Genomic DNA, 25,406 nt, shown 5'->3' with positions numbered 1-25,406 from the left:
TTTTTAGCGATTTAAGCCAAATGTTTAAAAACTTTACAAAACAAATACAAACGTTTCACATTTTTAGCGATTTAAGCCAAATGTTTAATACGTTACGAAACCAATCTAAACATTCGAAACGTTACGAAACAAATACAAACGTTTCACCTTTTTAGCCATTTAAGTTAAACGTTTACAAACGTTATGAAACAAATCCAAACATTTCCCCTTTTTAGCGATTTAAGGCGAACGTTTAAAACCTTACAAAACCAATCCAAAAATTTAAAAAGTCACGAAACAAATCCAAGCATTTCACCTTTTTAGCGATTTAAGCCCAATGTTTACAAACGTTATGAAACAAATCCAAACGTTCCCCTTTTTAGTGATTTAAGACAAACGTTTAAAACATTGCGAAACCAATCAAAACATTTAAAAAGTCACGAAACAAATCCAAGCGTTTCACCTTTTTAGCAATTTAAGCCAAACGTTTACAAACATTATGAAACAAATTCAAACGTTTCACCTTTTTAGCAATTTAAGCCAAACGTTAACAAACGTTACGAAACAAGCCCAAATGTTTCACCTTTTTAGCGATTTAAACCAAACATTTACAAACGTTACGAAACAAATATAAACATTTTACCTTTTTAACTATTTAAGTCAAACGTTTAAAACATTACGAGACAAATCCAAATGTTTAAAACGTTACGAAACAAATCCAAACGTTTCACCATTTTAGGGATTTAAGGCAAACTTTTAAAACGTTGCGAAACCAATCCAAATGTTTAAAACGTTACGAAACAAATCCTAATGTTTCACCTTTTTAACGATTTAAGCCGAATGTTTAAAACGTTACGAAACAAATCTTAACAATTCAAATTATTAGCAATTTAAGCCAAACATTTATAACGTTACGAAACAAATCCTAAACCTTTGTAGCAATTTAAGCCAAACGTTTAAAACGTTACGAAAAAAATCCTAAAATTTCAACTTTTTCGCGATTTAAGCCAAACGTTTAAAACGTCAAATCCTAACGTTTCACCTTTTTAGCGATTTAAGCCAGAAGTTTAAAATTTTATGAAACCAATACAAACGTTTAAAACGTTACGAAAGAATTCCAAACATTTAAAACGTTACGAAACAAATCCTAACGTTTTACCTTTTTAGCGATTTAAGCCAAAACTTTAAAACGTTAATGTGTACACCAAAATTAAGAATATGGTCCAAAGGCTCATAAAGCCCATTTTCTTAAAAAGGCCATTAGACTATGATTAATTGGCCAGAGGTTAACTCCAGAAGCTAATTTGACTCTAGAGGTTGACTCCAGAAGCTAATGTCAGAGGTTGACTCTAGAAGTTGACTCCAGAGGTTAATGTCAGAAGTTGACTCTAGAGGTTGACTCCAGAGGTTAATCTTAGAGGTTGACCAATAATTTCCCAGAAGATTTAGAAGGCCCAAGTCCATTTCAGAAGTATAAGCGCATATTTAGAATGGCCATTGAATTATGTTTAAATGGCCAGAAGCCCAAGGATGTTGTTGTCTGGAGAATAAAGCTAAAAAGCACGTGTTTTTGAAAGCGATAATTCAGATGACCACGTTTGCAGTTTTGTAGAAGTGGAGAGGTGTTGTGAGAACGTGTGTAGTTGAAGATGACAAACAGTTACCAAAAGCACTAAAGACTATGAATAAGAGAGAAGCAGGAACATTAAAGCCCCCGATCAATCATCCAAAAAACACGCCCAAAGGCTAAAAACACTCAAACACTCTGCAATTTCATTTTCTTCAATCAGTAAGAACTTTACGATTGAATTACTGTATTTTCTACACAAACACATGTATTTTCATTTTCTTCAATTAGTAAACACATTTACGGTTGAATTTCAATATTTTCTATTCTAATTCTTAACAATCTTTTTGGAGTACTTGTTATAAGGTTAACCAAGCCCATTTGCTTATTTTAAGAAGTCAAGTTACAAATTGGAATCCGCTTCATGGCACGCCCGCAAATTCAAACAGTGGGACACTAGAGTTATGCCTAGAACTTGAAGTGAGAAAGGAAAAGATGTTATTGTATCTGAGGATGCAGTGGATGATCGCACCTCTCCAAATGTAGGACATGGAGACTATGTGGCTCACATGGTCAGAAACATCGAGAAAGACAATTTACCTCTCCATGGAGGGGTGAGTGATGATATACCACCTGGTTTCGAAAGGAAACAGACACCAACTCGGCGAAATTCTGAGCCGAGATTGGCTGAGGCCTTAGACATGCTGTCAAAGGCCATGATAGACATGAAGCAGAGTCAGGCCATGATGGATAAGAAGCAGTTCGACATGGAAGGCTATTTAGCAGAATTAATAGTTACTGTCAATTTATCATCATATGGTGGTGATTTACCAAAGGCTGTTAACACAGCCAAACAAGATCCTAACCGACTCGGGGGGCAGTCATCTCGAGGAGTCTAGTAGATTAGAAGCACTAGTCATGTACCAATCGCAAACTCGCCCTCTGAAGAAAGGTACGTACCTCCACATAAAAGATATGAACATGTTCATTTTAACTCTTTTAAAACTAATAATCAAACTGACCGGAATTCTAGGCCGTTCAATGTAGGTGCTATTAATCATCCTTCCATGGATGATCCAAAGGTTAATCAAAATTGTGTCCAACCTCTGCGTAAAGGGGGGTAACTAGTTTCCCCAGGGGAGGAACCAACCTCTGCCACTCCAACCTGTAGCACGGCCACTTGACATGGAGGCTGTGAGAGAAGCCGTCCAGGAGCTGTATGTTCTAGGTCTGAAACAAATAGACCGACCCCAGTTTCACAAACCATATCCAGATCATATTGACAAGGAAAATCCTTACCCTAGGAGATATAAGATCTCGAATTTTTCTTTGTTTTCTGGAGAGGATGGCCACTCCACTATTAAGCAACATCTTGCTAAATTTACCATTCAATGTGGGGTTCTGGCCAACCTTGATAATATTGCTAATTTCAAGTTACGGTTGTTTCCTAACTCCTTGACAAGTACAGCTTTTACCTGGTATACAACCCTACCAAGGAACTCAGTGTTGACATGGCCGGAGATGGAAAGGTTATTCCATACCCAGTTCTACTGTGCCGAGCCGGAGATTTGTATTGCGGAATTATCCAAGATTTCTCAACGAAATGGGGAGGATGCTGACATGTATATCCACTGCTTTAAAAAAATGAGAATCAGGTGCAAGATTGTCCTCACAGAGACTGAGTATGTCAACATGGCTCAGAGAGGCTTAGATATTGAGCTCCGGAAAAAGTTCCACGGGATGGAGTTCAGAGACTTCTATGAGTTAGCTGCCAAAGTGTCGGCGTATGAAGAACTCCTGAGGGAGGAGAGCCACAAGAAGAAGTTTGCGATAGACACATACTATCAGGAGGTTGGGTCATATGAAACTGCGGTAGCCGACCTCACGGCAACCAGTTCATGCACATGCCCTATGTTGATAAAAAAGGTACCTGATGGCTGGAAGATACGACAAAATTCCAATGCCCAACCTCTGTACACTTTTGAGGCATCAAAAACAGAAGAAATCTTTAACTTTTTATTGAAAGAGAAGTTCATTACTATGCCTCCTGATCATAAGATGACTTCAAAGGAGGAAGTGAAAGGTAGGGAATATTGCAAATTCAATAATTCTTAGAACCTCTCAAAAAGTTCATGCTGGGGATTGAAAAATATTATCCAGGATCGGATTGTTAAGGGAGTTTTGAAATTCCCAGAAAAGAAAGAGGCATTTGTGATAGATGAAGATCCTTTTCCGGCTTTGGCATATGTGAATGCTAGTGATCTTTCAGAGGTTGACATGCGGTTGCTGTTGGACATAAAGAGAAAGTTCACAATTACATAACAAAATGCTCAAATGGTCAAAGGAGAGCAAGATGAAAGGGAGAGGAGATCAGAGGTGAAGCGAGATTATAAAGGGGAGAGAAAGCAGGTATCCGGATCTAGAAACTCAAACATTTTTGTTTCTACTAACTGTGCTCCTCTGAAAAAGAAAAACAGGGCCTCTTATTACCAAAGAAGACTGGAAAGATATGATTTTCCAGAGAGGCGATCCTATGTGTGGAGGAGAGATGAACAGCCAAAAGTTTCTTTGGCATCTAGAGAAAAACAGCCATAGGTTCCCTTTGCGTCTGAAAACCGAAAGAAAGAACCAAGATTTGTGGTACCGCCATTGGTCTCTCCTAATCCAAGGCGGCACACAAATTATCATAAAACGTTCCCGCCTCCATTGACAAGAACTCAGAAGTGGAGGCGCCAGAGGTTGAGGGCTGCTGCAAGGAATGAGTGGTAGTCCAGACACTTGGAGAATCCAAGAAAAGATGTTGTGCCAAAGGGGTCTCAAGAAACTTCTGTCCCGAAGGTACAATTTGTTGATCCAAATTTTTCTGAGGCCAGAAAAGTCAAAGGTGAAACAACCCACACTCCTTTGAAGAAATAGAGTTCAAGAGGTGACATGGAATTAGATGCTTTTCTAGAAAAGGAGATGTCAGGGGGTGGCATGAGCCTAGACGACCTTATGGAGGATGATATGGAGCTGGATGATCTTATGTATGAGAAGATGATAAAAGATGGCACGAGCCTAGAGGACCTCTTGAAGGAAGATATATTGACTGATGCTACTGTCAAGGAAAGTGCAAAATTCTAGAGGAGATCCTTTAAATATGGCGATTCAGAAGCAGAAATAGAAGGCAAAGAACAGACATCTGTTAGAGTGGGTGAAATTGAAATCCCTCTGACTTATAATGCTTTTACTCTGATTTTGCCAACAGATTTTAAAGGCCCAGGTGTGCATGGGACCTCCAACAATTCTGATGATGTGGAGGAAATTCAAAGGGAGGAACCCAAATTCCCAAAGGATGAGTGTCGAAGCCAGGTCACTATACAAGAGGCAACCAATGGAGGACCAAAGAGGGTGATCTTCGACAAACCAGCAGAGACGATGACCAAACACATGAAGCCTCTGTATATTAAAGCTCACATCAATGGCAGACCAATATCCAGAGTCCTCATTGACAATGGATCAGCTGTGAACATTATGCCATTCAAGATGCTACACCACTTGGGTAAAACCACAGAAGATCTTATTTCAGCAGAGGTCAGCATGTCTGCCTTTGTACGAGCATTGACAAAAACCATTGGTGTTCTCCTAGTATAGGTAACTGTTGGAAGCAAAACTTCTCTGTCTGCATATTTTGTGGTAAATTCTTCTGCTAGCTACCAAGTGCTTCTGGAGCGGGATTAAATCCATGCCAACTGGTGCGTTCCTTCATCTTTGCATCAATTTTTACTTTTTTGGAAGGGAAACGAGGTGGAAGTGGTATGGGCAGACACAAAACCATTCACCACTACCACCAATATGGTTGAAGCCCGCTACTATGATTCATGTATTGGCCCCATCATGTTCACTGAAAAAAAATAAAAAGGGTCAACCAAAGGAAAGTAAACCTTTGGAAATTCATCAGGAGGTTAAAAAGAAAGCAGAAGAAATATTGGGATCAACGGCTATTGTTCCTTACAACAAGGCGTGCTCCTCCATCACCATTGAAGAAATCCATGATGAAGCTCACCTCTGGTGAGTTCGCAGCAGCTGCATCTGCAATTTTGAGGGAACGTATGCAGCATATTATGGAAGAAATTATGGAGGAGACCAATTCGCAGAGGTTCTTGATGCCGAAGTGGTATTCGAAGAAGAAGTTTCTGAAGAACATAAGATTGGCTTGGAGGAGCTAGAACAAGCGCCTCTATGGATAGATGATGAAGCCATCCATGTCAAAGAGGAATTAGAAGAAGTGAACCTTGGAAATTTGGAGGAACCTCAGGTAACTTATGTTAGTAAAAACCTAGAGGTTGGTTTAAAAAAAGAATTAACCGTGCTCTTGCAAGAATCCAAAGATTGTTTTGCATGGCAATAATATACGTTACGAAATAAATCCTAACGTTTCACCTTTTTAGCGATATAAGCCAAAAGTTTATAACGTTAAGAAACAAATCATAAATTTTTTTAGCGATTTAAGCCAAATGTTTTAAACGTTACGAAATTAATGCTAACGTTTCACCTTTTTAGCTATTTAAGCCAAATGTTTAAAACGTTTTGAAACAAATCCAAACGTTTAAAACGTTACGAAACAAATCCAAACATTTCACCTTTTTAGCAATTTTAGCCAAACGTAAACAAGCGTTACGAAAAAAATGCAAATGTTTCACCTTTTTAGCGATTTAAGCAAAACGTTTAAAAACGTTACGAAACAAATCGAAACGTTTCACATTTTTAGCGATTTAAGCCAAACGTTTACAAAAGTTACGAAACAAATCCAAATGTTTTACCTTTTCAGCGATTTAATCCAGACGTTTAAAACGTTACGAAACCAATCCAAATGTGTAAAACGTTACGAAACAAATCCTAACGTTTCACCTTTTCAGCATTTAAGCCAAACTTTTAAAACGTTACGAAACAAAATCTAACATTTCACCTTTTTAGCGATTTAAGCCAAACGTTTCAAAACGTGACGAAACAAATCCTAACATATCACCTTTTTAGCGATTTAAGCAAAATGTTTACAAACGTTTCAAAACGTGACGAAACAAATCCAAACATTTCACCTTTTTAGCGATTTAAGCCAAACGTTTACAAACGTTACGAAACAAATCCAAACATTTCACCTTTTTAGCGATTTAAGCCAAATGTTTGAAACGGTACGAAACCAATCCAAACGTTTAAAACGTCGCTAAACAAATCCAAACGTTTCACCTCTTTAGTGATTTAAGCCAAACGTTTCACCTTTTTAGCGATTTAAGCCAAATGTTTAAAACGTTACGAAAGCAATCCAAACTTTTATAACGTTACGAACCAAATCCTAACATTTCACCTTTTTAGCGATTTAAGTCAAATTTTTAAAATGTTACAAAACAAATCCTAACGTTTCACCTTTTTAGAAATTTAAGCCAAACGTTTAAAACGTTACAAAACCAATCCAAACATTTAAAACGTTACCAAACAAATCGAAACGTTTAAAACGTTATGAAACAAATCCAAACGTTTAAAACGTTACTAAACAAATCCTAATGTTTCACCTTTTTAGCGATTTAAACCAAACGTTTAAAATGTTATGAAACAAATTTTAACATTATACCTTTTGAGCGATTTCAACCAAACATTTAAAATAGTACGAAACAAATCCTAACGTTTCACCTTTTTCGTGATTTAAGCCAAACATTTAAAACGTTTTGAAACAAATCCAAACATTTCACCTTTTTAGCGGTTTAAGCCAAAGTTTTTAAACGTTACGAAACCAATCCAAACGTTTAAAATATAACAAAACAAATCCAAATATTTCACAATTGAAGCGACTTAAGCCAATCGTTTACAAACGTTAGGAAACAATTCCAAACGTTTCGCCTTGTTAGCGATTTAAGCCAAACGTTTAAAACATTACGAAACCAATCCAAACTTTTAAAACGTTATGAAACAAATCCAATTGTTCCACCTTTTTATCAATTTAAGCCAAACATTTACAAATGTTACGAAACAAATCCAAACGTTTCACCTTTTTATCAATTTAAGCCAAACATTTAAAATGTTACGAAACAAATCCAAACGGTTTCGCATTTTTAGAGATTTAAACCAAACGTTTACAAAAGTTACGAAACAAATCGAAACATTTCACCTTTTTTGTGATTTAAGCCAAACATTTACAGCGTTATGAAACAAATCCAAAGGTTTTACCTTTTTAGCGGTTTAAGCCAAACGTTTAAAACATTTTCAAACAAATCCAAACGTTTCACCTTTTTAGCAATTTAAGCCAAATGTTTAAAACGTTATGAAACCAATCCAAATGTTTAAAACGTTACGTAACAAATCCAAACGTTTCACCTTTTTTGCGATTTAGGCCAAACCTTTACAAACGCTACGAAAGAAATCTAAACGTATCAACTTCTAGCGATTTAAGCCAAATATTTAAAACGTTATGAAAGAAATCCCAATGTTTCACCTTTTTAGCGATATAAGCCAAATGTTTACAAACGTTACGAAACAAATTCAAACATTTCACCATTTTACCGATTTAAGCCAAAGGTTTAAAACGTTATAAAACCAATCCAAACGTTTAAAATGTTATGAAATAAATCCAAATGTTTCACCTTTTTAGCGATTTAAGCCAAACGTTTACAAACGTTATGGAACAAATCCAAACGTTTCACCTTTTTAGTGATTTATGCCTAACGTTTAAAACGTTACGCAACAAATCCTAATGTTTCACCTTTTTAGCGATTTAAGCCAAACGTTTAAAACATTACGAAACCAATCCAAACGTTTAAAACGTTACGAAAAAAATTCATACGTTTCACCTTTTTAGCGATTTAAGGAGAACGTTTACAAAAGTTATGAAACAAATAAAAACGTTTCACCTATTTAGCAATATAGCCAAACATTTATAACATTACGAAACCAATCCAAACGTTTACAAACATTACGAAAAATATCCAAACGTTTCACCTTTTTAGTGATTTAAGGCAAACATTTACAAACGTTATCCAAATATTTCACATTTTTAGCGATTTAAGCCAAACATTTAAAACATTACGAAACCTATCAAAACGTTTGAAATGTTACGAAACAAATATAAATGTTTCACCTTTTTAGAAATTTATGCCAAACGTCTACAAACGTTACGAAACAATTCCAAACGTTTCACCTTTTTAGCGATTTAAGCCAAACATTTAAAACGTTATGAAACCAATCCAAACGTATAAAACGTCACGAAACAAATCCAAACGTTTCGCCTTTGTAGCGATTTAAGCCAAACGTTTACAATCGTTACTAAACAAATTCAAACGTTTCACTTTTTTTAGCAATTTAAGCTAAACATTTACAAATCGTTACGAAACAAATCCAAAAGTTTCACCTCTTTAGCGATTTAAGCAAAACGTTTAAAACATTACGAAAGCAATCCAAACGTTTAAAATATTACGAAATATATACTAATGTTTCAACTTTTTAGCAATTTAAGCCAACTTTTTAAAATGTTACGAAACAAATCCTAACGTTTCACCTTTATAGCAATTTAAGCCAAACGTTTAAGATGTTACGAAACCAATCCAAACGTTTAAAACGTTACGAAACAAATCCAAACTTTTAAAATGTTACGAAATAAATCGATACGTTTAAATCGTTACGAAACAAATCCTAACGTTTCACATTTTTAGCGATTTAAGTCAAACGTTTAAAACGTTACGAAACAAATCCTAACGTTTCACATTTTTAGCGATTTAAGCCAAACATTTAAAACGTTATGAAACAAATCTTATCGTTTCACCTTTTTAGCGATTTAAGCCAAACATTTAAAATGTTTCGAAACAAATCCAAACGGTTCACCTTTTTAGCGATTTAAGCCAAAGGTTTAAAACGTTATGAAACCAATCCAAACGTCTAAAACGTTACGAAACAAATCCAAACGTTTCACCTATTTAGCGATTTAAGCCAAACATCTACAAATATTATGAAACAAATCCAAATGTTTCGCCTTTTTAGCAATTTAAACCAAACATTTAAAACGTTACGAAACCTATCCAAACGTTGAAAACGTTACGAAACAAATCCAAACGTTTCACATTTTTAGCGATTTATGCCAAAGGTTTAAAACGTTACGAAACCAATCCAAACATTTAAAATGTTACGAAACAAATCCAAACGTTTCACCTTTTTGGAGATTTAAGCCAAACGTTTACAAACATTACAAAACAAATCCAAACGTCTCTCCTTTTTAGCGATTTAAGCCAAACGTTCAGAACATTATGAAACCAATCCAAATGTTTAAAACCATACAAACCAAATCAAAAGTTTTTAGCGATTTAAGCCACACGTTTACATACGTTAAGAAACAAATCCAAACGTTTCATCTTTTTACCGATTTAAGTCAAACGTTTACAAATGTAACGAAACATATTCAAACGTTTCACCCTTTTAGGGATTTAAGCCAAAAGATTAAAACTTTACGAAATCAATCCAAACATTTAAAATGTTACGAAATAAATCCTAAGGTTTCACCTTTTAAGCAATTTAAGCCAAACGTATAAACCGTTACGAAACAAATCCTAACGTTTTACCTTTTTAGCGATTCAAGCCAAACGTTGAAAATGTTATGAAACAAATCCAAATGTTTTACCTCTTTAGTAATTTAAGCCAACCTTTTAAAACGTTACGAAAAAATCCAAACGTTTCACCTTCATAGCGATTTATGCAAAACTTTTAAAACGTTACGAAACAAATCCAAACGTTTAAAACGTTACGAAACAAATCATAATGTTTCCCCTTTTTAGCGATTTAAGCAAAACATTTAAAACGTTATGAAATTAATCCAAACGTTTAAAACGTTATGAAACAAATCATAATGTTTCCCCTTTTTAGCGATTTAAGCCATACTTTTAAAACGTTATGAAACAAATCCAAACGTTTCATCTTTTTATCAATTTAAGCCAAACGTTTACAAACGTTACGAAACAAATCCAAACGTTTCACCTTTTATCGATTTAAGCCATACGTTTAAAAAGTTACGAAACTAATCCAATCGTTTAAAACGTTACAAAACAAAAACAAATGATTCACCTTTTTAGCGATTTAAGTCACACGTTTACAAACGTTACGATGCAAATCCAAATATTTCACCTTTTTAGCGATTTAAGCCAAAAGTTTAAAATGTTACGAAACAAATTCGAACGTTTAAAACATTGCAAAACAAATCCTAAAGTTCCACTGTTTTACTGATTTAAGCCAAACGTTTAAAACGTTACGAAACAAATCCTAACATTTCACCTTTTTAAAGATTTAAGCCAAACGTTTAAAACATTACGAAACAAATTCAAACGTTTCACCCTTTTAGCAATTTAAGCCAAACGTTTAAAACGTTACGAAACAAATCCAAACGTTTAAAACCTTACGTAAAAAAATCTAATGTTTCACCTTTTTAGCGTTTTAATCCAAATGTTTAAAATGTAACGAAACAAATCCTAACGTTTCACCTTTTTAGCGATTTAAGCCAAAAGTTTAAAACTTCACAAATCAAATCCAAATGTATAAAATGTAACGAAACAAATCCAAATATTTCACCTTTTCAGTTATTTAAGCCAAATGTTTAAAACGTTACGAAACAAATGAAAACGTTTCTCCTTTTTAGAGATTTAAGTCAAACGGTTAAAACGTTGCGAAGCCAATCCAAACGTTTAAAATGCTACAAAACAAATCCTAACGTTTCCCCTTTTAAGCGGTTTAAGCCAAACGTTTAAAAGGTGTCCAAATAAATCAAAATGTTTGAAACGTTACTTAACAAATCCTAACGTTTCACCTTTTTAGTGATTAAACAAAAACGTTTAAAACGGTACGAAACCAATCTAAATGTTTAAAACGTTACGAAACAAATCCGAATATTTCCCCTTTTAGAGGTTTAAGCCAACATTAACAAATATTCCTAAACAAATCCAAACGTTTCACCTTTTTACCGATTTAAGCCAAACGTTTAAAACGTTACGAAACAAATCCAAACGTTTAAAATGTTACGAAACATATCCTAACGTTTCACCTTTTCAACGATTTAATAGAAACGTATAAGACGTTACGAAACAAATCCTAACGTTTCACCTTTTTAGCTATTCAAGCCAAACGTTGAAAACATTATGAAACAAATCCAAATGTTTTACCTCTTTAGCGATTTAAGCCAAACTTTTAAAACGTTACAAAACAAATCCAAACGTTTCACTTTTTAGCAATTTACGCAAAACATTTAAAACGTTGTGAAACAAATCCAAACGTTTAAAACTTACGAAACAAATCATGTTTCACCTTCTTAGCGATTTAAGACAAATGTTTAAAACGTTACGAAACAAATCCTAACGTTTCATCTTTTTCGCGATTTAAGCCAAATGTTTAACACCTAACGAAATAAATCCTAACCTTTCCCCTTTTTTGCGATATAAGTCAAACATTTAAAATGTTAAGAAATAAATCTTAAACCTTTTTAGCGATTTAAGCGAAACGTTTCAAACGTTATGAAACAAATCCAAACGTTTCACTTTTTTAGCGATTTAAGCCAAACATTTAAAACGTTTCGACACAAATCCAAACGTTTCACTATCTTAGCGATTTAAGCCAAGCGTTTACAACTATTGCGAAACCAATCTAAACGTTTAAAACGTTATGAAACAAATCCAAACGTTTCACCTTTTTTAGCAATTTAAGACAGACGTTTACAAACGTTAAAAACAAATCCAAACGTTTTCCCTTTTTAGCGATTTAAGCAAAACGTTTACAAACGTTACGAAACAAATCTAAACGTTTCCCCTTTTTAGCGATTTAAGCCAAACGTTTACAAAAGTTACGAAACAAATCCAAATGTTTCCCCTTTTTAGTGATTTAAGCCAAACGTTTAAAACGTTACGAAACCAATCCAAACGTTTTCAACGTTAGGAAACCAATCCAAATGTTTCCCCTTTTTAGCGATTTAAGCCAAACGTTTACAAACGTTACAAAACAAATCCAAATGTTTCCCCTTTTTAGCGATTTAAGCAAAACGTTTAAAACGTTACGTAACCAATCCAAATGTTTACAATGTTACGAAACAAATCCTAACGTTTCATCATTTAGCATTTAAGCCAAACTTTTAAAACGTTACGAAACAAAATCTAACGTTTACCATTTTAGCGATTTAAGCCAAACATTTATAACGTTACGAAACAAATCCTAACATATCACCTTTTTAGCTATTTAAGCCAAACGTTTAAAACTTTTCGAAACAAATCCAAACATTTCACCTTTTTAGCAATTGAAGTCAAACGTTGAAAATGTTACGAAATAAATCCAAACGTTTAAAAAGTTACGAAACAAATCCTAACGTTTCACGTTTTTAGCGATTTAAGTCAAACTTTTTAAAGTTTACGAAAAAAATCTTAACGTTTCACCTTTTTAGAGATTGAAGCCAAACGTTTCATACATTACGAAACAAATGCAAACGTTTCACCATTTTAGTGATTTAAACCAAATATTTAGAACATTTCGAAACAAATCCATACGTTTCACCTTTTTAGCGATTTAAGCCAAACGTTTAAAACGTTATGAAACCAATCCAAACATTTAAAACATTACGAAACAAATCCAAATGTTTCACGTTTTTAGCGATTTAAGCCAAACGTTTACAAACTTTGCGATACAAATCCAAACCTTTCACCTTTTTAGAGAATTAAGCCAAACATTTAAAACGTTAAGAAAAAAATCCAAACGTTTCACCTTTTTAGCAATTTAAGACAATCATTTACAAACGTTACGAAACAAATCTAAACATTTCGCCTTTTTAGTGATTTAAGCCAAACATTTAAAACGTTACGAAACCAATTTAAACTTTTATAACGTTACGAAACAAATCAAAACGTTTCCCCTTTTTAGCGATTTAAGCCAAACGTTTACAAAAGTTACGAAACAAATCCAAATGTTTCACCTTTTTATCAATTTAAGCCAAACATTTAAAATGTTACGAAACAAATGCCAACGTTTAAAACTTTACGAAACAAATCCAAACGTTTCATATTTTTAGCGATTTAAGCCAAACGTTTACAAACGTTATGAAACAAATCCAAACATTTCACATTTTTAGCTATTTAAGCAAAACGTTTTGTCACGACCCAATTTCATGGATCGCGACCGGCGCTACGGTATGGGTATGGTCGTACCGAAACCCGTAGCAAGCCTCGCGGAAAACCTTTTATTCAATATAACCTGCAAGAAAACCAATGCTCGGGGGCAACCGAGACTTTAGCCTAAGTCTAACAACTTATATAGCACTTCTAATATAATTACTTAATAGCAATTCGGAACTATGAAGCATGCCTCATATATTAAATAATCCAATATAACATACCAAAGTATAATAATATAAAAGTCGTACCACTATGACAAACCAAAGTACAATAATAAAGACAACTAGTTCTACTGCGGTCTAAGAAGTAAAACAGTAAACTAGTCTGATAACATAAAAAGACCTCCGAGGAATCAAAAGATCATAGATGACCAACGCTCTTAAAATCATAAACCTGGAATGTTTGGAAAATAACGGGGTCAGATATACTGAGATAAGTTCCTAATGCTATTTACATTTATTAAGTTTAAAACCCTTAAAACAAATCATTTTATACTAATATATATACTTGATTATGGAAAACAGTATTGAAATGAAATCCCAAAGTATTTAATCCAAAGTAGATGGGAACATATCCTCATCGATTCCCAAAGTAGGCCAGACAGAGCCAATCCCAAAGTACTTACCGGTGCACACAGTCTCGATACAAGCCTATCGAGTAGCTTGTTTCAATCCAGATCCATAATCCTTAAAACAGTTCACAAACATTTGATATACTAAAATAACTTGCGATACTTAATAAAGCGGTAAATAACACTATAAACTCACTGTTTGCTTGTCCACGTGAATCTTGGCAACCAGCTAACCCTGCGTAGACTCCGAAGCACGAGCAGTCGACGGGTCTAAAACATTATATAAGTCAAAACCGGAAAAACCGGTAACTCTAAGAATACTAGACTCCACATAGCACTAGCATTTCACAACACAGCCAAAGATTCAAACAAGGTAATTAAAATACCACCAAGTATCCATACAACTAATTAACAAATAAGGCAAGTTAAGCTTAGGTGAGTTCTTATCTTTTTAAACGAAACCAAAGTACTTAAATACTTAAATAGTTTTTACAAAACAATTACAGTTCCCAAAGTAGTGTGTTAGCCTTACTGCAGTATAGCTCAACACAACATGTCGGGAGACCACGTCTAACCCGACCCATCCATAAACCAAGTTTAAAACCAAAGTCTTTAATCAAACCTAAAATGAAACCAAAGTCAATTTTTAAATAAGAACTCACGCCGTAACTTAATAATGCCATAAACAATTAAGCTTGCTAACATTTAGCAAGTAGCACCCCAAGTACATTTATTTATGTCACCTCAAATAGAATCAATAAGATTCAACACCTTTCAAGTATTAACTTAAAGCTAAAATAGTTCAACCGAAACCCCACATGACATATAACACCTTGTATGTTTTATATTACTTAATTTACATTAAACCACAACCTAAGATGAACTAGCATTCCTTGAACAAGTTTTAAACCATTTTAAAAATAGTTTTCAGCAAAGTTACTTATTCAAAACAGCGAATTTAACCTTTGTAAAACCTTAATTAATCTATGATCTAGCTTTGGTCAATTTATCTCAAATCACCCAAGGTATGAGTTGTTATCTAACAACCTTTTTAATTATCAAAGAACAATTCCAGCTTTTAGTAATAAGTTCAAAACAGAATTTAAATTCAAAAATGTTAACCAAACTATACACTATTCCATTTAAACGATTCTTCAAAGCCACCCAATGTATTGTTTATCAACTAATACCCTATGATCCATTTCTTTGAAATTTCCAGATTTTAGTTTAATCATAAAAACATAATACTCCATTACAAATCCCACAATTTGATTAGTTTTTCAATTATAACGATTACACCCATCCACCCAAGAAACAAACACCAAACACAAACTAAAAATGACATAGAAGGATTATTTACAGATTTTAGATCAATACAAAACAGAAATATAATCAAATCACCCAAGGTATCGAAACAATTGAGTATATAGCAATCTCTACAAATCAAAACAAGAGATTTAAGCCACTAACCTCTTAAGATGGATTAAGAACAACAATCAAGAGAAACTCAGAAAATATGGATCCAAAATCAGCCTACAATCAACCTACACGATTGCTAATGAATTTATAATCGATGGCAATGATAAATAGTGGATTAAACCATAAGGAGAGGATTAGAAATACTTACAATCGATGGAAATAGGCTTAGGAATGATAGAAAATGACTAAGAGAAATGCTACAGCCGTTGTAGGGTTTTAGAGAAAGTGTAAAATCAAATTAGGTCGAATTAGGTGAGTTTAAATAGAAATCAGCGAACTGAACAGTGCACGCGTCGCGCCCGCTACACTTCCTTCGCGCCCGTGATTCATGCATGTCGCGCCCGCGAAATGCTACTGCCTCCGATGAAAATTTGAGATTTTGAAATTTAAATCGAAAACGTTTCAAACTCCAAGATTACTTCTAATACATCTTAAAACACATTTTAAAAGGTTTGGAACCTTCGACACGTGAATCTAAGTGGTCGAACCACTCAAATGAACCCAAGGTATCGTTTAGGCTTAACGGAACAAGTTAGAAAAATACGGGGTGTTACACGTTTACAACGTTATGAAACAAATCAAAACGTTTCACCTTTTTAGCGGTTTACGCCAAATGTTTAAAACATTTCGTAACAAATCCAAATGTTCACCTTTTTAGCCATTTAAGCCAAACATTTAAAACATTACGAAACCAACCCAAACGTTTAAAACGTTATGAACGAAATCCAAACGTTTCACCTTTTTAGCGATTTAAGCCAAACGTTTACAAACGCTATGAAAGAAATCCAAACGTTTCACCTTTTTAGTGATTTAAGCCAAACGTTTAAAACGTTATGAAACAAATGCAAATGTTTGACCTTTTTAGCGATTTAAGCCAAACATTTACAAACATTAGGAAACCAATACAAATGTTTCACTTTTTTGGCGATTTGAGCCAAACGTTTAAAACGTTACGAAACTAATCCAAACGTTTATAACGTTACGAAATAAATCCAAATGTTTCACCTTTCTAGCGATTTAAGCCAAACGTTTACAAACGTTACTAAACAAATCCAAACGTTTTACCTTTTTAGCTATTTAAGCGTAACGTTTAAAATGTTACGAAACAAATCCTAACATTTCACCTTTTTAGCAATTTAAGACAAACGTTTACAAACTTTACGAAACAAATCCAAACGTTTCCCCTTTATTAGCGATTTAAGCCAAACGTTTACAAATGTTTCGAAACAAAACCAAACATTTCACCTTTTTAGCGATTTAAGCCAAATGTTTACAAACGTTACGAAACCAATCCAAAACGTGTCACCTTTTTAGCGATTTAAGGCAAATATTTACAAACGTTACGAAACAAATCCAAACTTTCACCTATTTAGCATGTTAAACCAAACATTTAAAACGTTACCAAACCAATCCAAACGTTTAAAACGTTACGAAAACAATTCAAACGTTTCACTTTTTTAGCGATTTAAGGCAAACGTTTACAAACGTTACGAAACAAATCCTAACGTTTCACCATTTTAGCGATTTAAGCCAAACGTTTAAAACGTTTTGAAAAAAATCCAAACGTTTCGTCTTTTTAGAGGTTTAAGCCAAACGTTTACAAATATTACGAAACAAATCTAAATGTCTCACCCTCTTAGCTATTTAAGCCAAACGTTTAAAATGTTACGAAACCAATCCAAACGTTTAAAACGTTATGAATCAAATCCTAACGTTTCACCTTTTTAGCGATTTAAGCCAAAACATTTAAAACGTTTGGAAACAAATCCTAACGTTTCACCTTTTTAGCGATTTAAGTCAAACGTTTAAAACGTTTCAAAACAAATCCAAACGTTTTACCTTTTTAGCGATTTAAGCCAAACGTTTAAAACTCTCACGACCCATTTTCATGAATCGTGATCGGCGCTAGGGTATGGGTATGGTTGTACCAAAACCCGTAGCAAGCCTTGCGGATAACATTTAAATATCATTAACAACTATGTACCTGCATAAAACCACATGCTCGGGGGCAACCGAGACTCCAACCTAGTCTAGCAGTACATATAAGCAACATATATTCAAAGTATACTTAATCCCAAATTAAACTTTAACAGCATGGCAAATAATATATAATACCAAAATTACTGCAATCATGCAAAAGCTGATAAAATAATAGTTGGACTATTCCAACAAACAATAGTCTAAAATATAAATGTAAGACTAAGACATGAATAATCTGATACTACTACTGCGGTCTAAGAGTTTAAAATAGTTCGACTCCTTTATTCCAAAATAAAATAAAGAACCTCCGAGAATGAAGAAACGGAAATCGACCAATGCTCAAATCATAAACCTGGAATTATTTTTGGAAAACAACGGGGTCAGATTTACTGAGTAGAGTTTATATAACCATTTACATTAATCAAGTTGAAAACCATTAAAACGTTTAATATAACAATTATTCATTATGGATTATCAATGAAACCCTAATCCACAATTCTAAATTTATTGTCGTGTCGGTGAGGCGTATCTAAATAACCGATCCCCGACTAGCACTTAATAAATAGTGAGCCCAGGAGACGTATCTTCCACCGGTGCCCTCACTAAGGTGAGACGTATCTCAAACCTACCTCAATACCATAACAATCATTACCGGTGCGCACGTAGTCCTGATGATGCCCATCGAGTAAACGTTCCAAATTCAATCCACAATGCCGAAAACAGTTCGAAAGCTGTTGATACATATATATATACAAAATATAACATTTGCTTAATAAAAAGGTAAATAGAGATATAAACTCACTGCTTGCTAATCCAAGTGATCCTGACATGCAACCTAACTCTGATTCGTCTCTGAAGTACGAACAGTCGACGGGTCTAGACAAAGTATAAAAATAATAATTAAAAAAGACAAGGTATAAAATAATAATTAAAAACAGATCCTAATTCTAGAGAGTACTAGACACCAAATAGGACTAGCACAAACAACACGTCAAGGTGAAACAATCCAGAGCAAACACAATACCCAAATAAGTAATAATGCCCAAATAATACAAGTCTATTGAGGTCTCACTTTAAAATCCATTTCAGAAAGATATTATTTAATTCATGTTTCTTAAATAATAAACCAATTTAATTTCCAACTAGTGGGTTAGCCGAGTTACTGATAACTACCAAGCTAACCTCACATGTCGGACGACTCAAGTCTAACCCGACCCAATCAATTTATCAAAAATATAAACCACAGTTTATAATTCTAAAATAATAGCTTTAATAAAATAACAATTCATAATTTAAATGGAATTCAATAGCTTAAAACACAGTAATCAATAGTTACTAACAATTTACTTAATTAAAATAAATTAAGAAAATTGTTTAATATCTTAAAACGTCAAATTGACACTTCTAGTCAATAATTCCAAAATATAATAATTACCCGAGTAATTATAAATTATTGGTTAAAAATATAATTATCGCTTTCCGCTTATAATAATCGAAATAAATAAAATAATAATTAAAATTAACATTAGATAAGGTGTGAAAAGTTATAAATAAGCTTAAGGGACTTAATTGATTAAAAACAAAATAGAGTGTGACCCAAATGGCCATTTAGCCATTAAACCAAAATCTAACAAAAAGTCCAAGAAGCAATAATCACAAGAAAATGGCCCACGCAGCAATATGATAAACCAAGTTTCCCAAATCTTTTGAAATTAAAAATTCCCGCCCTTGGCTCTCCTTCCTCATGCACAACTCATTACAGAATCAAATTTCAAAGCCAAAAACTTAACAAAAAAAAGATAACGAGTAGTAGCCATGCATAGTCAGCAAGAACCTTAAGCAATGAACAAAGCATTCTCAGAATAACCACTGCTCATAAGCCATCACAAAACAAACCCCAGTAACCGCAATACTCATTCAAAATTCAAGACTCGACATAATGAATTCCTCATGATATTGAACATAAAACCTATAACTAAATCAATGCAAAAACTCATGAACTAATGCATCATTAAAAGCAAGGGACGGCAGCAAGGAAATCAAAGGAAAACGCAACAATTTATGCATGAACACGGCGAATCGGAACGACAATGAACGGAGAGATTTCTACGTACCGTAATCGATTCCAACACGTAGGGATTTATGAGAACGATGAGTAATGATGAATCGTCGTAAGAAACTTCAGATTTAAGCTATCATAATAAGAACACGAGTTAAGAAACGATATTACGATATCGATTCGAAACAAAGAAAAAGAGACGAGATTACTTACATGATTCAGGAGCGAAAGAAACGAATGAGGAATGTGATATCTCAAAAGGGTTTGGAGTATTTGACGGCTAGAGTTTGAAGGAATTGAGGGGAAAATAAATTAGGTTTTAGAACGTGCAAAACAAAAAAAAAATAAGGAAAAGAAACGTATATATATGCAGAAGATGGTTTGCTGCATAAAATCATGAATTCAATTTATACAGGTGATGGGCTTTTCAAGTTAAGATGAACGGGGCAATTATGTATCTAATATAAAGTGAGTGCATGATTTGCATGAATTTTAAAATATATCTAATTTCCTTTCTTTTTTTCTATTAAAAAATAATAATACAAATCGAACCCGAACAAACCACGAACGAATAAACAAACGAATCAAATAAAATTAAGTATAAATATATAATAATAACAATAATAAATTACTTAAAACTTGACGTAATGCAAAAGTTAACATAATTTTTTTGTTAAAAACAATTCAAAAATACGGGATTACATTCTCCCCAATTTATAAAAAAATTTCGTCCTCGAATTTACCACAACCAAAATAATATAAAGTCAACTATAGCACGTATAAAATCACACGTAACTCGAAAATATGGAGCAACGCGTCCAAAACGGAACGAAAGAAACAACTAAGCATAACAATTTCTAATTCCCAAAAACACTAGGTGACAACTCAACGAAAACATAATAAAAACCGCCTAATTCAACTTAAGCAGAACTCAACCGCAATTTCAATAGATTAAACAAACTCTCACCAAAAGATAATTCTACCACTATGAAAACTGAGGAGAGTCAAAGCGAACGAAACATAATTTAATCGAAAACACGCAGCAAATATATATGGTGTTACATTCTTCCCAACTTATCAAAATACGACTTCGAATTTAAAAATGATTCGAAAAATCGAAAGATAACCACACGCATATGCGAAAAATTCTGAGATCAACAATTTAGTACCTCAAACGACTTCTCATAAATCACGTGTAAACGAATTAAAATTTATTTTCCAACCGGGAATAACCAACATGATATACGAGGAAAATTTCAAAATTACATGCTCAAGTCTCAAAGACTACCAAAGAAATACTACAAGTGTAGAAACAAATCCCAAAATTCAAATCGTAATCTTACTAAACCAAACTCCAATGCTACAAATCGAAACAAACAGACACTCTCAACTAGAAATAATCTCATTCCTTAACGCCTACGCACTATATATATCACTTAGAATGTTCACCACACCAAATACCTCATATGAGAAGACTTAAAACGCCCGTTAACAAGCATACAAGCAAATAAAAATGTCATTCTGATTCAATATGCTCTCACAAAATAACGGCTGAAACTAATCATTCTGGTTCAACCAACTAAGATCAACTCGACAAAACTATTGACTTTTCGAACCAAGACGTAAGAAAGCACACCAATATCTAAAGAATACATAACTTAAACTTCTGACAACAAAAATTTTCATTCCCTAATTTTTTTTCCAATCACTATAACCTCGAATCCTACAGAAGATCATTTAGATCAAAGTGCAATTAATCGGTTTATTGGTTATGCTCGAAACAAATTTTTTCTAAAAAAACGCTTTTCGTAAACACAAATACATAATAACACCATTCGTCTTTAATTTGAAATTACTAGCACCTCAAGTTTAATTTCACTTTCAACCGAAAATAATTAACCCGTTCAAAAATCCTCTAGTTTTTTAAACGTATCAATATAATAAATCACTCTCAATTTGAAATTATAACCAAACCTCACTTTCATAATAAATTCACGATTTTATAAAATTGTTCATTTAGAAAATTTTTAAAATCCGCCTTTAAATCAATACTGATAAAGTTGCATCACTTTCTTAAAAAGATAAAAAAAAAATTGCAAATAAGAATTCCTTCGTTTACGAAATAATTTCCATATCGATATCAAAAAAATTTAAACAGAAATCGAATCTATAAAAATAAAATTTCTTTTATGTTTTTTGTAAAAATACACGCATAGCATAACCAATATTCTTAAATCAAAAATTCTCAAATAACATACTCTAAACTGACACAATTCTTTAATCCGAACTCAACATTTTTTCCGCACTTACCACAACTAAGCCTCGAGTACAACCTTATAACCATAGTTCTTCTTTATCAAATACGGACACTCCAACAATATAAAACAAATCCTTACAATGCAATTTTTTTTTCTTAAATCACTACCGTCATCACAGAATATTTGTCTAGTTTCCAACCAAAATTTCAAAACCATTTGAAATTTCTCAACCTTTTAAACACCATTTTCACAATATAACTCGAGAGTTTATAGCAAAACATTTATCTTGAAAAGCCTTACTGATAAAATTTATTTTACATAATTGTGCGCCAGGGTGATGACCGCTCTCATCCCCAAAGAGTTGCATTCAACCCTAATCATGTAATGTCGTGATGAATGTACTAAATGCATGTATCTATTATTTATTTCTCTTTTAATTAGTGATCATACTCGATGCTCAATGCAGTTTCCTATTAGTGGCATTTCAAATGCATGCTCATGACATGTCTGGGCACAATTACGTGATAAAAACATTTCAATTACTTTAACAAGTTAACATTTGAAATTAATTTTTCTTCGAAACATTCACTAGACATTACACTCTATGAGACGTGAACTCGTCCATCTTGACATATTTGCCCATCTCCATTATCCTAGTCCACCAATTTGAATCGTCATTAATGAAATAATCCAAATCGACAATGAAACTAAAATTTACCTAACAACGAGTTCCACCTCGAATCAAATTGAAAATTTTCCAAAGAAAATAATGCAACACGACCGCCTTAATAGCTACACAATCAGTTTCGGTATTTCACCGATCTTCTTAATGAAAACACCAGTGTATTACTACACTGATCAACCTCAAAACACAGTTTCCACATTCTTTTTCAAGAATGCCAACTGACTAAAATTTTGATACTCAAATTTACCACAAACAAGAGCGACCTAGAAACGCATAACGCTCGAAATTCCATGCACGAGGCAAACACTAACGAGTAGAATTATTCCACCGGTGCTGAGTAATACAACTCAAATTGCCTTCCTCTAACAAGGACAAATTCGTATTTTGAATCTACTAACTGCTAATAAGAATCGCTCCAAAAATTCCTTGACCCCAAAATTAATCACCTCGATTTCCAGAATTCAAACGTTAGATCCGGTTAAACCAATTAGAACATCTAAACTAATCGCAGGGTCAAAACAAGGTTCAAAACACACATTGACACCAATGCAAAAGTTAAGCCAAAGAAAAACTAGCGAGAAGTACCCTTACGTGATACTCCACATAATGAGGCCAACGAGGACAATAACTACCACGACAACTTAACCAAACATGGGAGACAAATGTAATAACACACTAATATAGGTCATGAATTTTTTCACACGACCGAAAAGAACTTAAGCATCTTGCAGTAAAACAATTACTCATTAGGGTAGGTAGACAATATAATTCAAAAACAGTTGAGCATGTAATATTTTATATGATCAACGAATTCCTGCCGACATGGTAACAACTCAAACAACCCGGAAATGATTAAAATATTAAATCAAACAATAACATGCTCAAAACATCAAATCAGATCAAAATAAATAAAGATATTGATCAAAAGTACGCATCAAAACCCGTATCGAAATATAAAATTAATAAAATAGATTTCAAGTTCATGTCGAAACCCACAGTTTTAAAAATCATTTTCCGGAAGACCTTTTTACAAACAATGGTTATAAATTTGTTTCCAAACGCCTGAATTTAAAATCATCGAGTTAGCCGAGTAATGACAACTTCCAAACTCAACTCCCACTTTGGGCGACCTAAGTCAGTCCATAATAACCATGTAAAAACATACACAACACGTTTTCAAATCCAGAAAATACACATTTTAAAACTAATCCCAGTCTTTTCAAAATAAGAAGTTCGACGTCACCCAAACAACAAACATCAAACTCATCTTTCAAGTGAGGAAAACACTTCACCTTTAACAACTTCTTTGGAAATATATACTTCGGCCAATACTAGCAATCAAGCATTACACGAATGTGTCGACAAACCAAATTATAGTAAAATTACAAAAGTAAAATTAAATTGCCAAAACGGATCGCCTTTCAAAAAAATATTATTTCAAAAATAATCATATTAGAAACACCAAGTCAGACATAACATTTAATTTTTTTTAAATACGAAAAATTCATTTTATTTCAAAAGAACAACCCTTTTACAATCATCAGTCAACTGTAAAATTTTAAAACATAAGAATTTCATTTTACTGGCAAGATACTGAAATAATATTTTAGGGTGTCGTGCCCAGACTACCCATTTGACTTTTTGCGTCAAAACACCAGTTAGGCAAAAATAATTTCCTTAAGATAATTTAAAACCAATACGTGGTCATCAACGTAATCCACAAAACGTGATAAAGATTTTTCAGTCAAAATCATTTAAACCCGAAGCAACGCCAAAGCACAACAAAATTTCATTTTTAGAAATCAAAGCACACGTCCAAAGCCAGAAGTACTCACAAAATAACTCAACATTAACAATTTTATTAAAGGCATAAAAGCCAAAATATTATCACCCAGTAAAACGCATCATCAACATGATAAGGAAAATAGCATCATGCCCAACCATAAATTAAAGAACATTACCAAAATAAGATTGCCCGAAAAATCAAAAGCAATTACAATCACCCAAGTGATGTAAAATTAATAAAATAAAATAAAAGCATCAATTCAACACATAAATACTGACTGACTCGACATAATCCTATCGGTGTAGGCAGAAAGTCTTAATATCAAAAGATGATGTTTCAAAGATAAGACATGAACCTAATTCCGCAGTAGTACCTATGACTTACTAACCACTTAACAAAGTAAACACATAACATGCAATTTGGCCTTGGTTTGAAACCAAAGCTTGTCACGACCCATTTTCATGAATCGTGACCGGCGCTCGGGTATGGTTATTACCAAAACCCGTAGCAAGCCTTGCGGATAACAGTTAAATATCATTAACAACTATGTACCTGCATAAAACCACATGCTCAGGGGCAACCGAGACTCCAACCTAGTCTATCAGTACATATAAGCAACATATATTCAAAGTATACTTAATCTCAAATTAAACTCCAACAGCATGGCAAATAATATATAATATCAAAATGTAATACCCCGTATTTTTTTTCAAAAAAATTTCTGAATATTTTTTGGTAATTTGAGGTCGCTTACGAGTTTATGGTTCATTTCTTGGTTTGGTTAGGCCAATAATGGGCCATTCTTTTGTTAATTTAACCGGTCTCTTAAGAGACCTGTTCTTTTTCTGCAGCCTTGGCTGCCATACTTGGCTCACTTCTTTTCCTAT

The 25,406-nt window shown here is 33.5% G+C and overlaps 1 protein-coding gene across 1 annotated transcript; it reads left to right on the top strand.

The window, feature by feature from the left end:
- The first annotated feature begins 2,731 nt into the window (after window positions 1–2,731).
- On the top strand, window positions 2,732–3,868 carry LOC126681809 (uncharacterized). Its single transcript, XM_050377364.1, has 2 exons — window positions 2,732–3,622; window positions 3,707–3,868. Exons 1-2 carry the CDS (start codon window positions 2,732–2,734, stop codon window positions 3,866–3,868), a joined length of 1,053 nt encoding a protein of 350 aa, XP_050233321.1.
- Window positions 3,869–25,406: the final 21,538 nt, after the last annotated feature.

The sequence above is a fragment of the Mercurialis annua genome, linkage group LG5 (assembly GCF_937616625.2).
Source record: "Mercurialis annua linkage group LG5, ddMerAnnu1.2, whole genome shotgun sequence".
Lineage (NCBI taxonomy): Eukaryota > Viridiplantae > Streptophyta > Magnoliopsida > Malpighiales > Euphorbiaceae > Mercurialis > Mercurialis annua.
The sequence above is the reverse complement of the archived record's forward strand: the minus strand, read 5'-3'. Positions and strand labels throughout refer to the sequence as shown.

Coding starts and splice junctions, on each gene's coding strand:
- LOC126681809 (XM_050377364.1), top strand. CDS start 2,732: ATGGAGGCTGTGAGAGAAGCCGTCCAGGAGCTGTATGTTCTAGGTCTG. Junction 3,623..3,706: donor AGATGACTTCAAAGGAGGAA/GTGAAAGGTAGG, acceptor AATATTATCCAG/GATCGGATTGTTAAGGGAGT.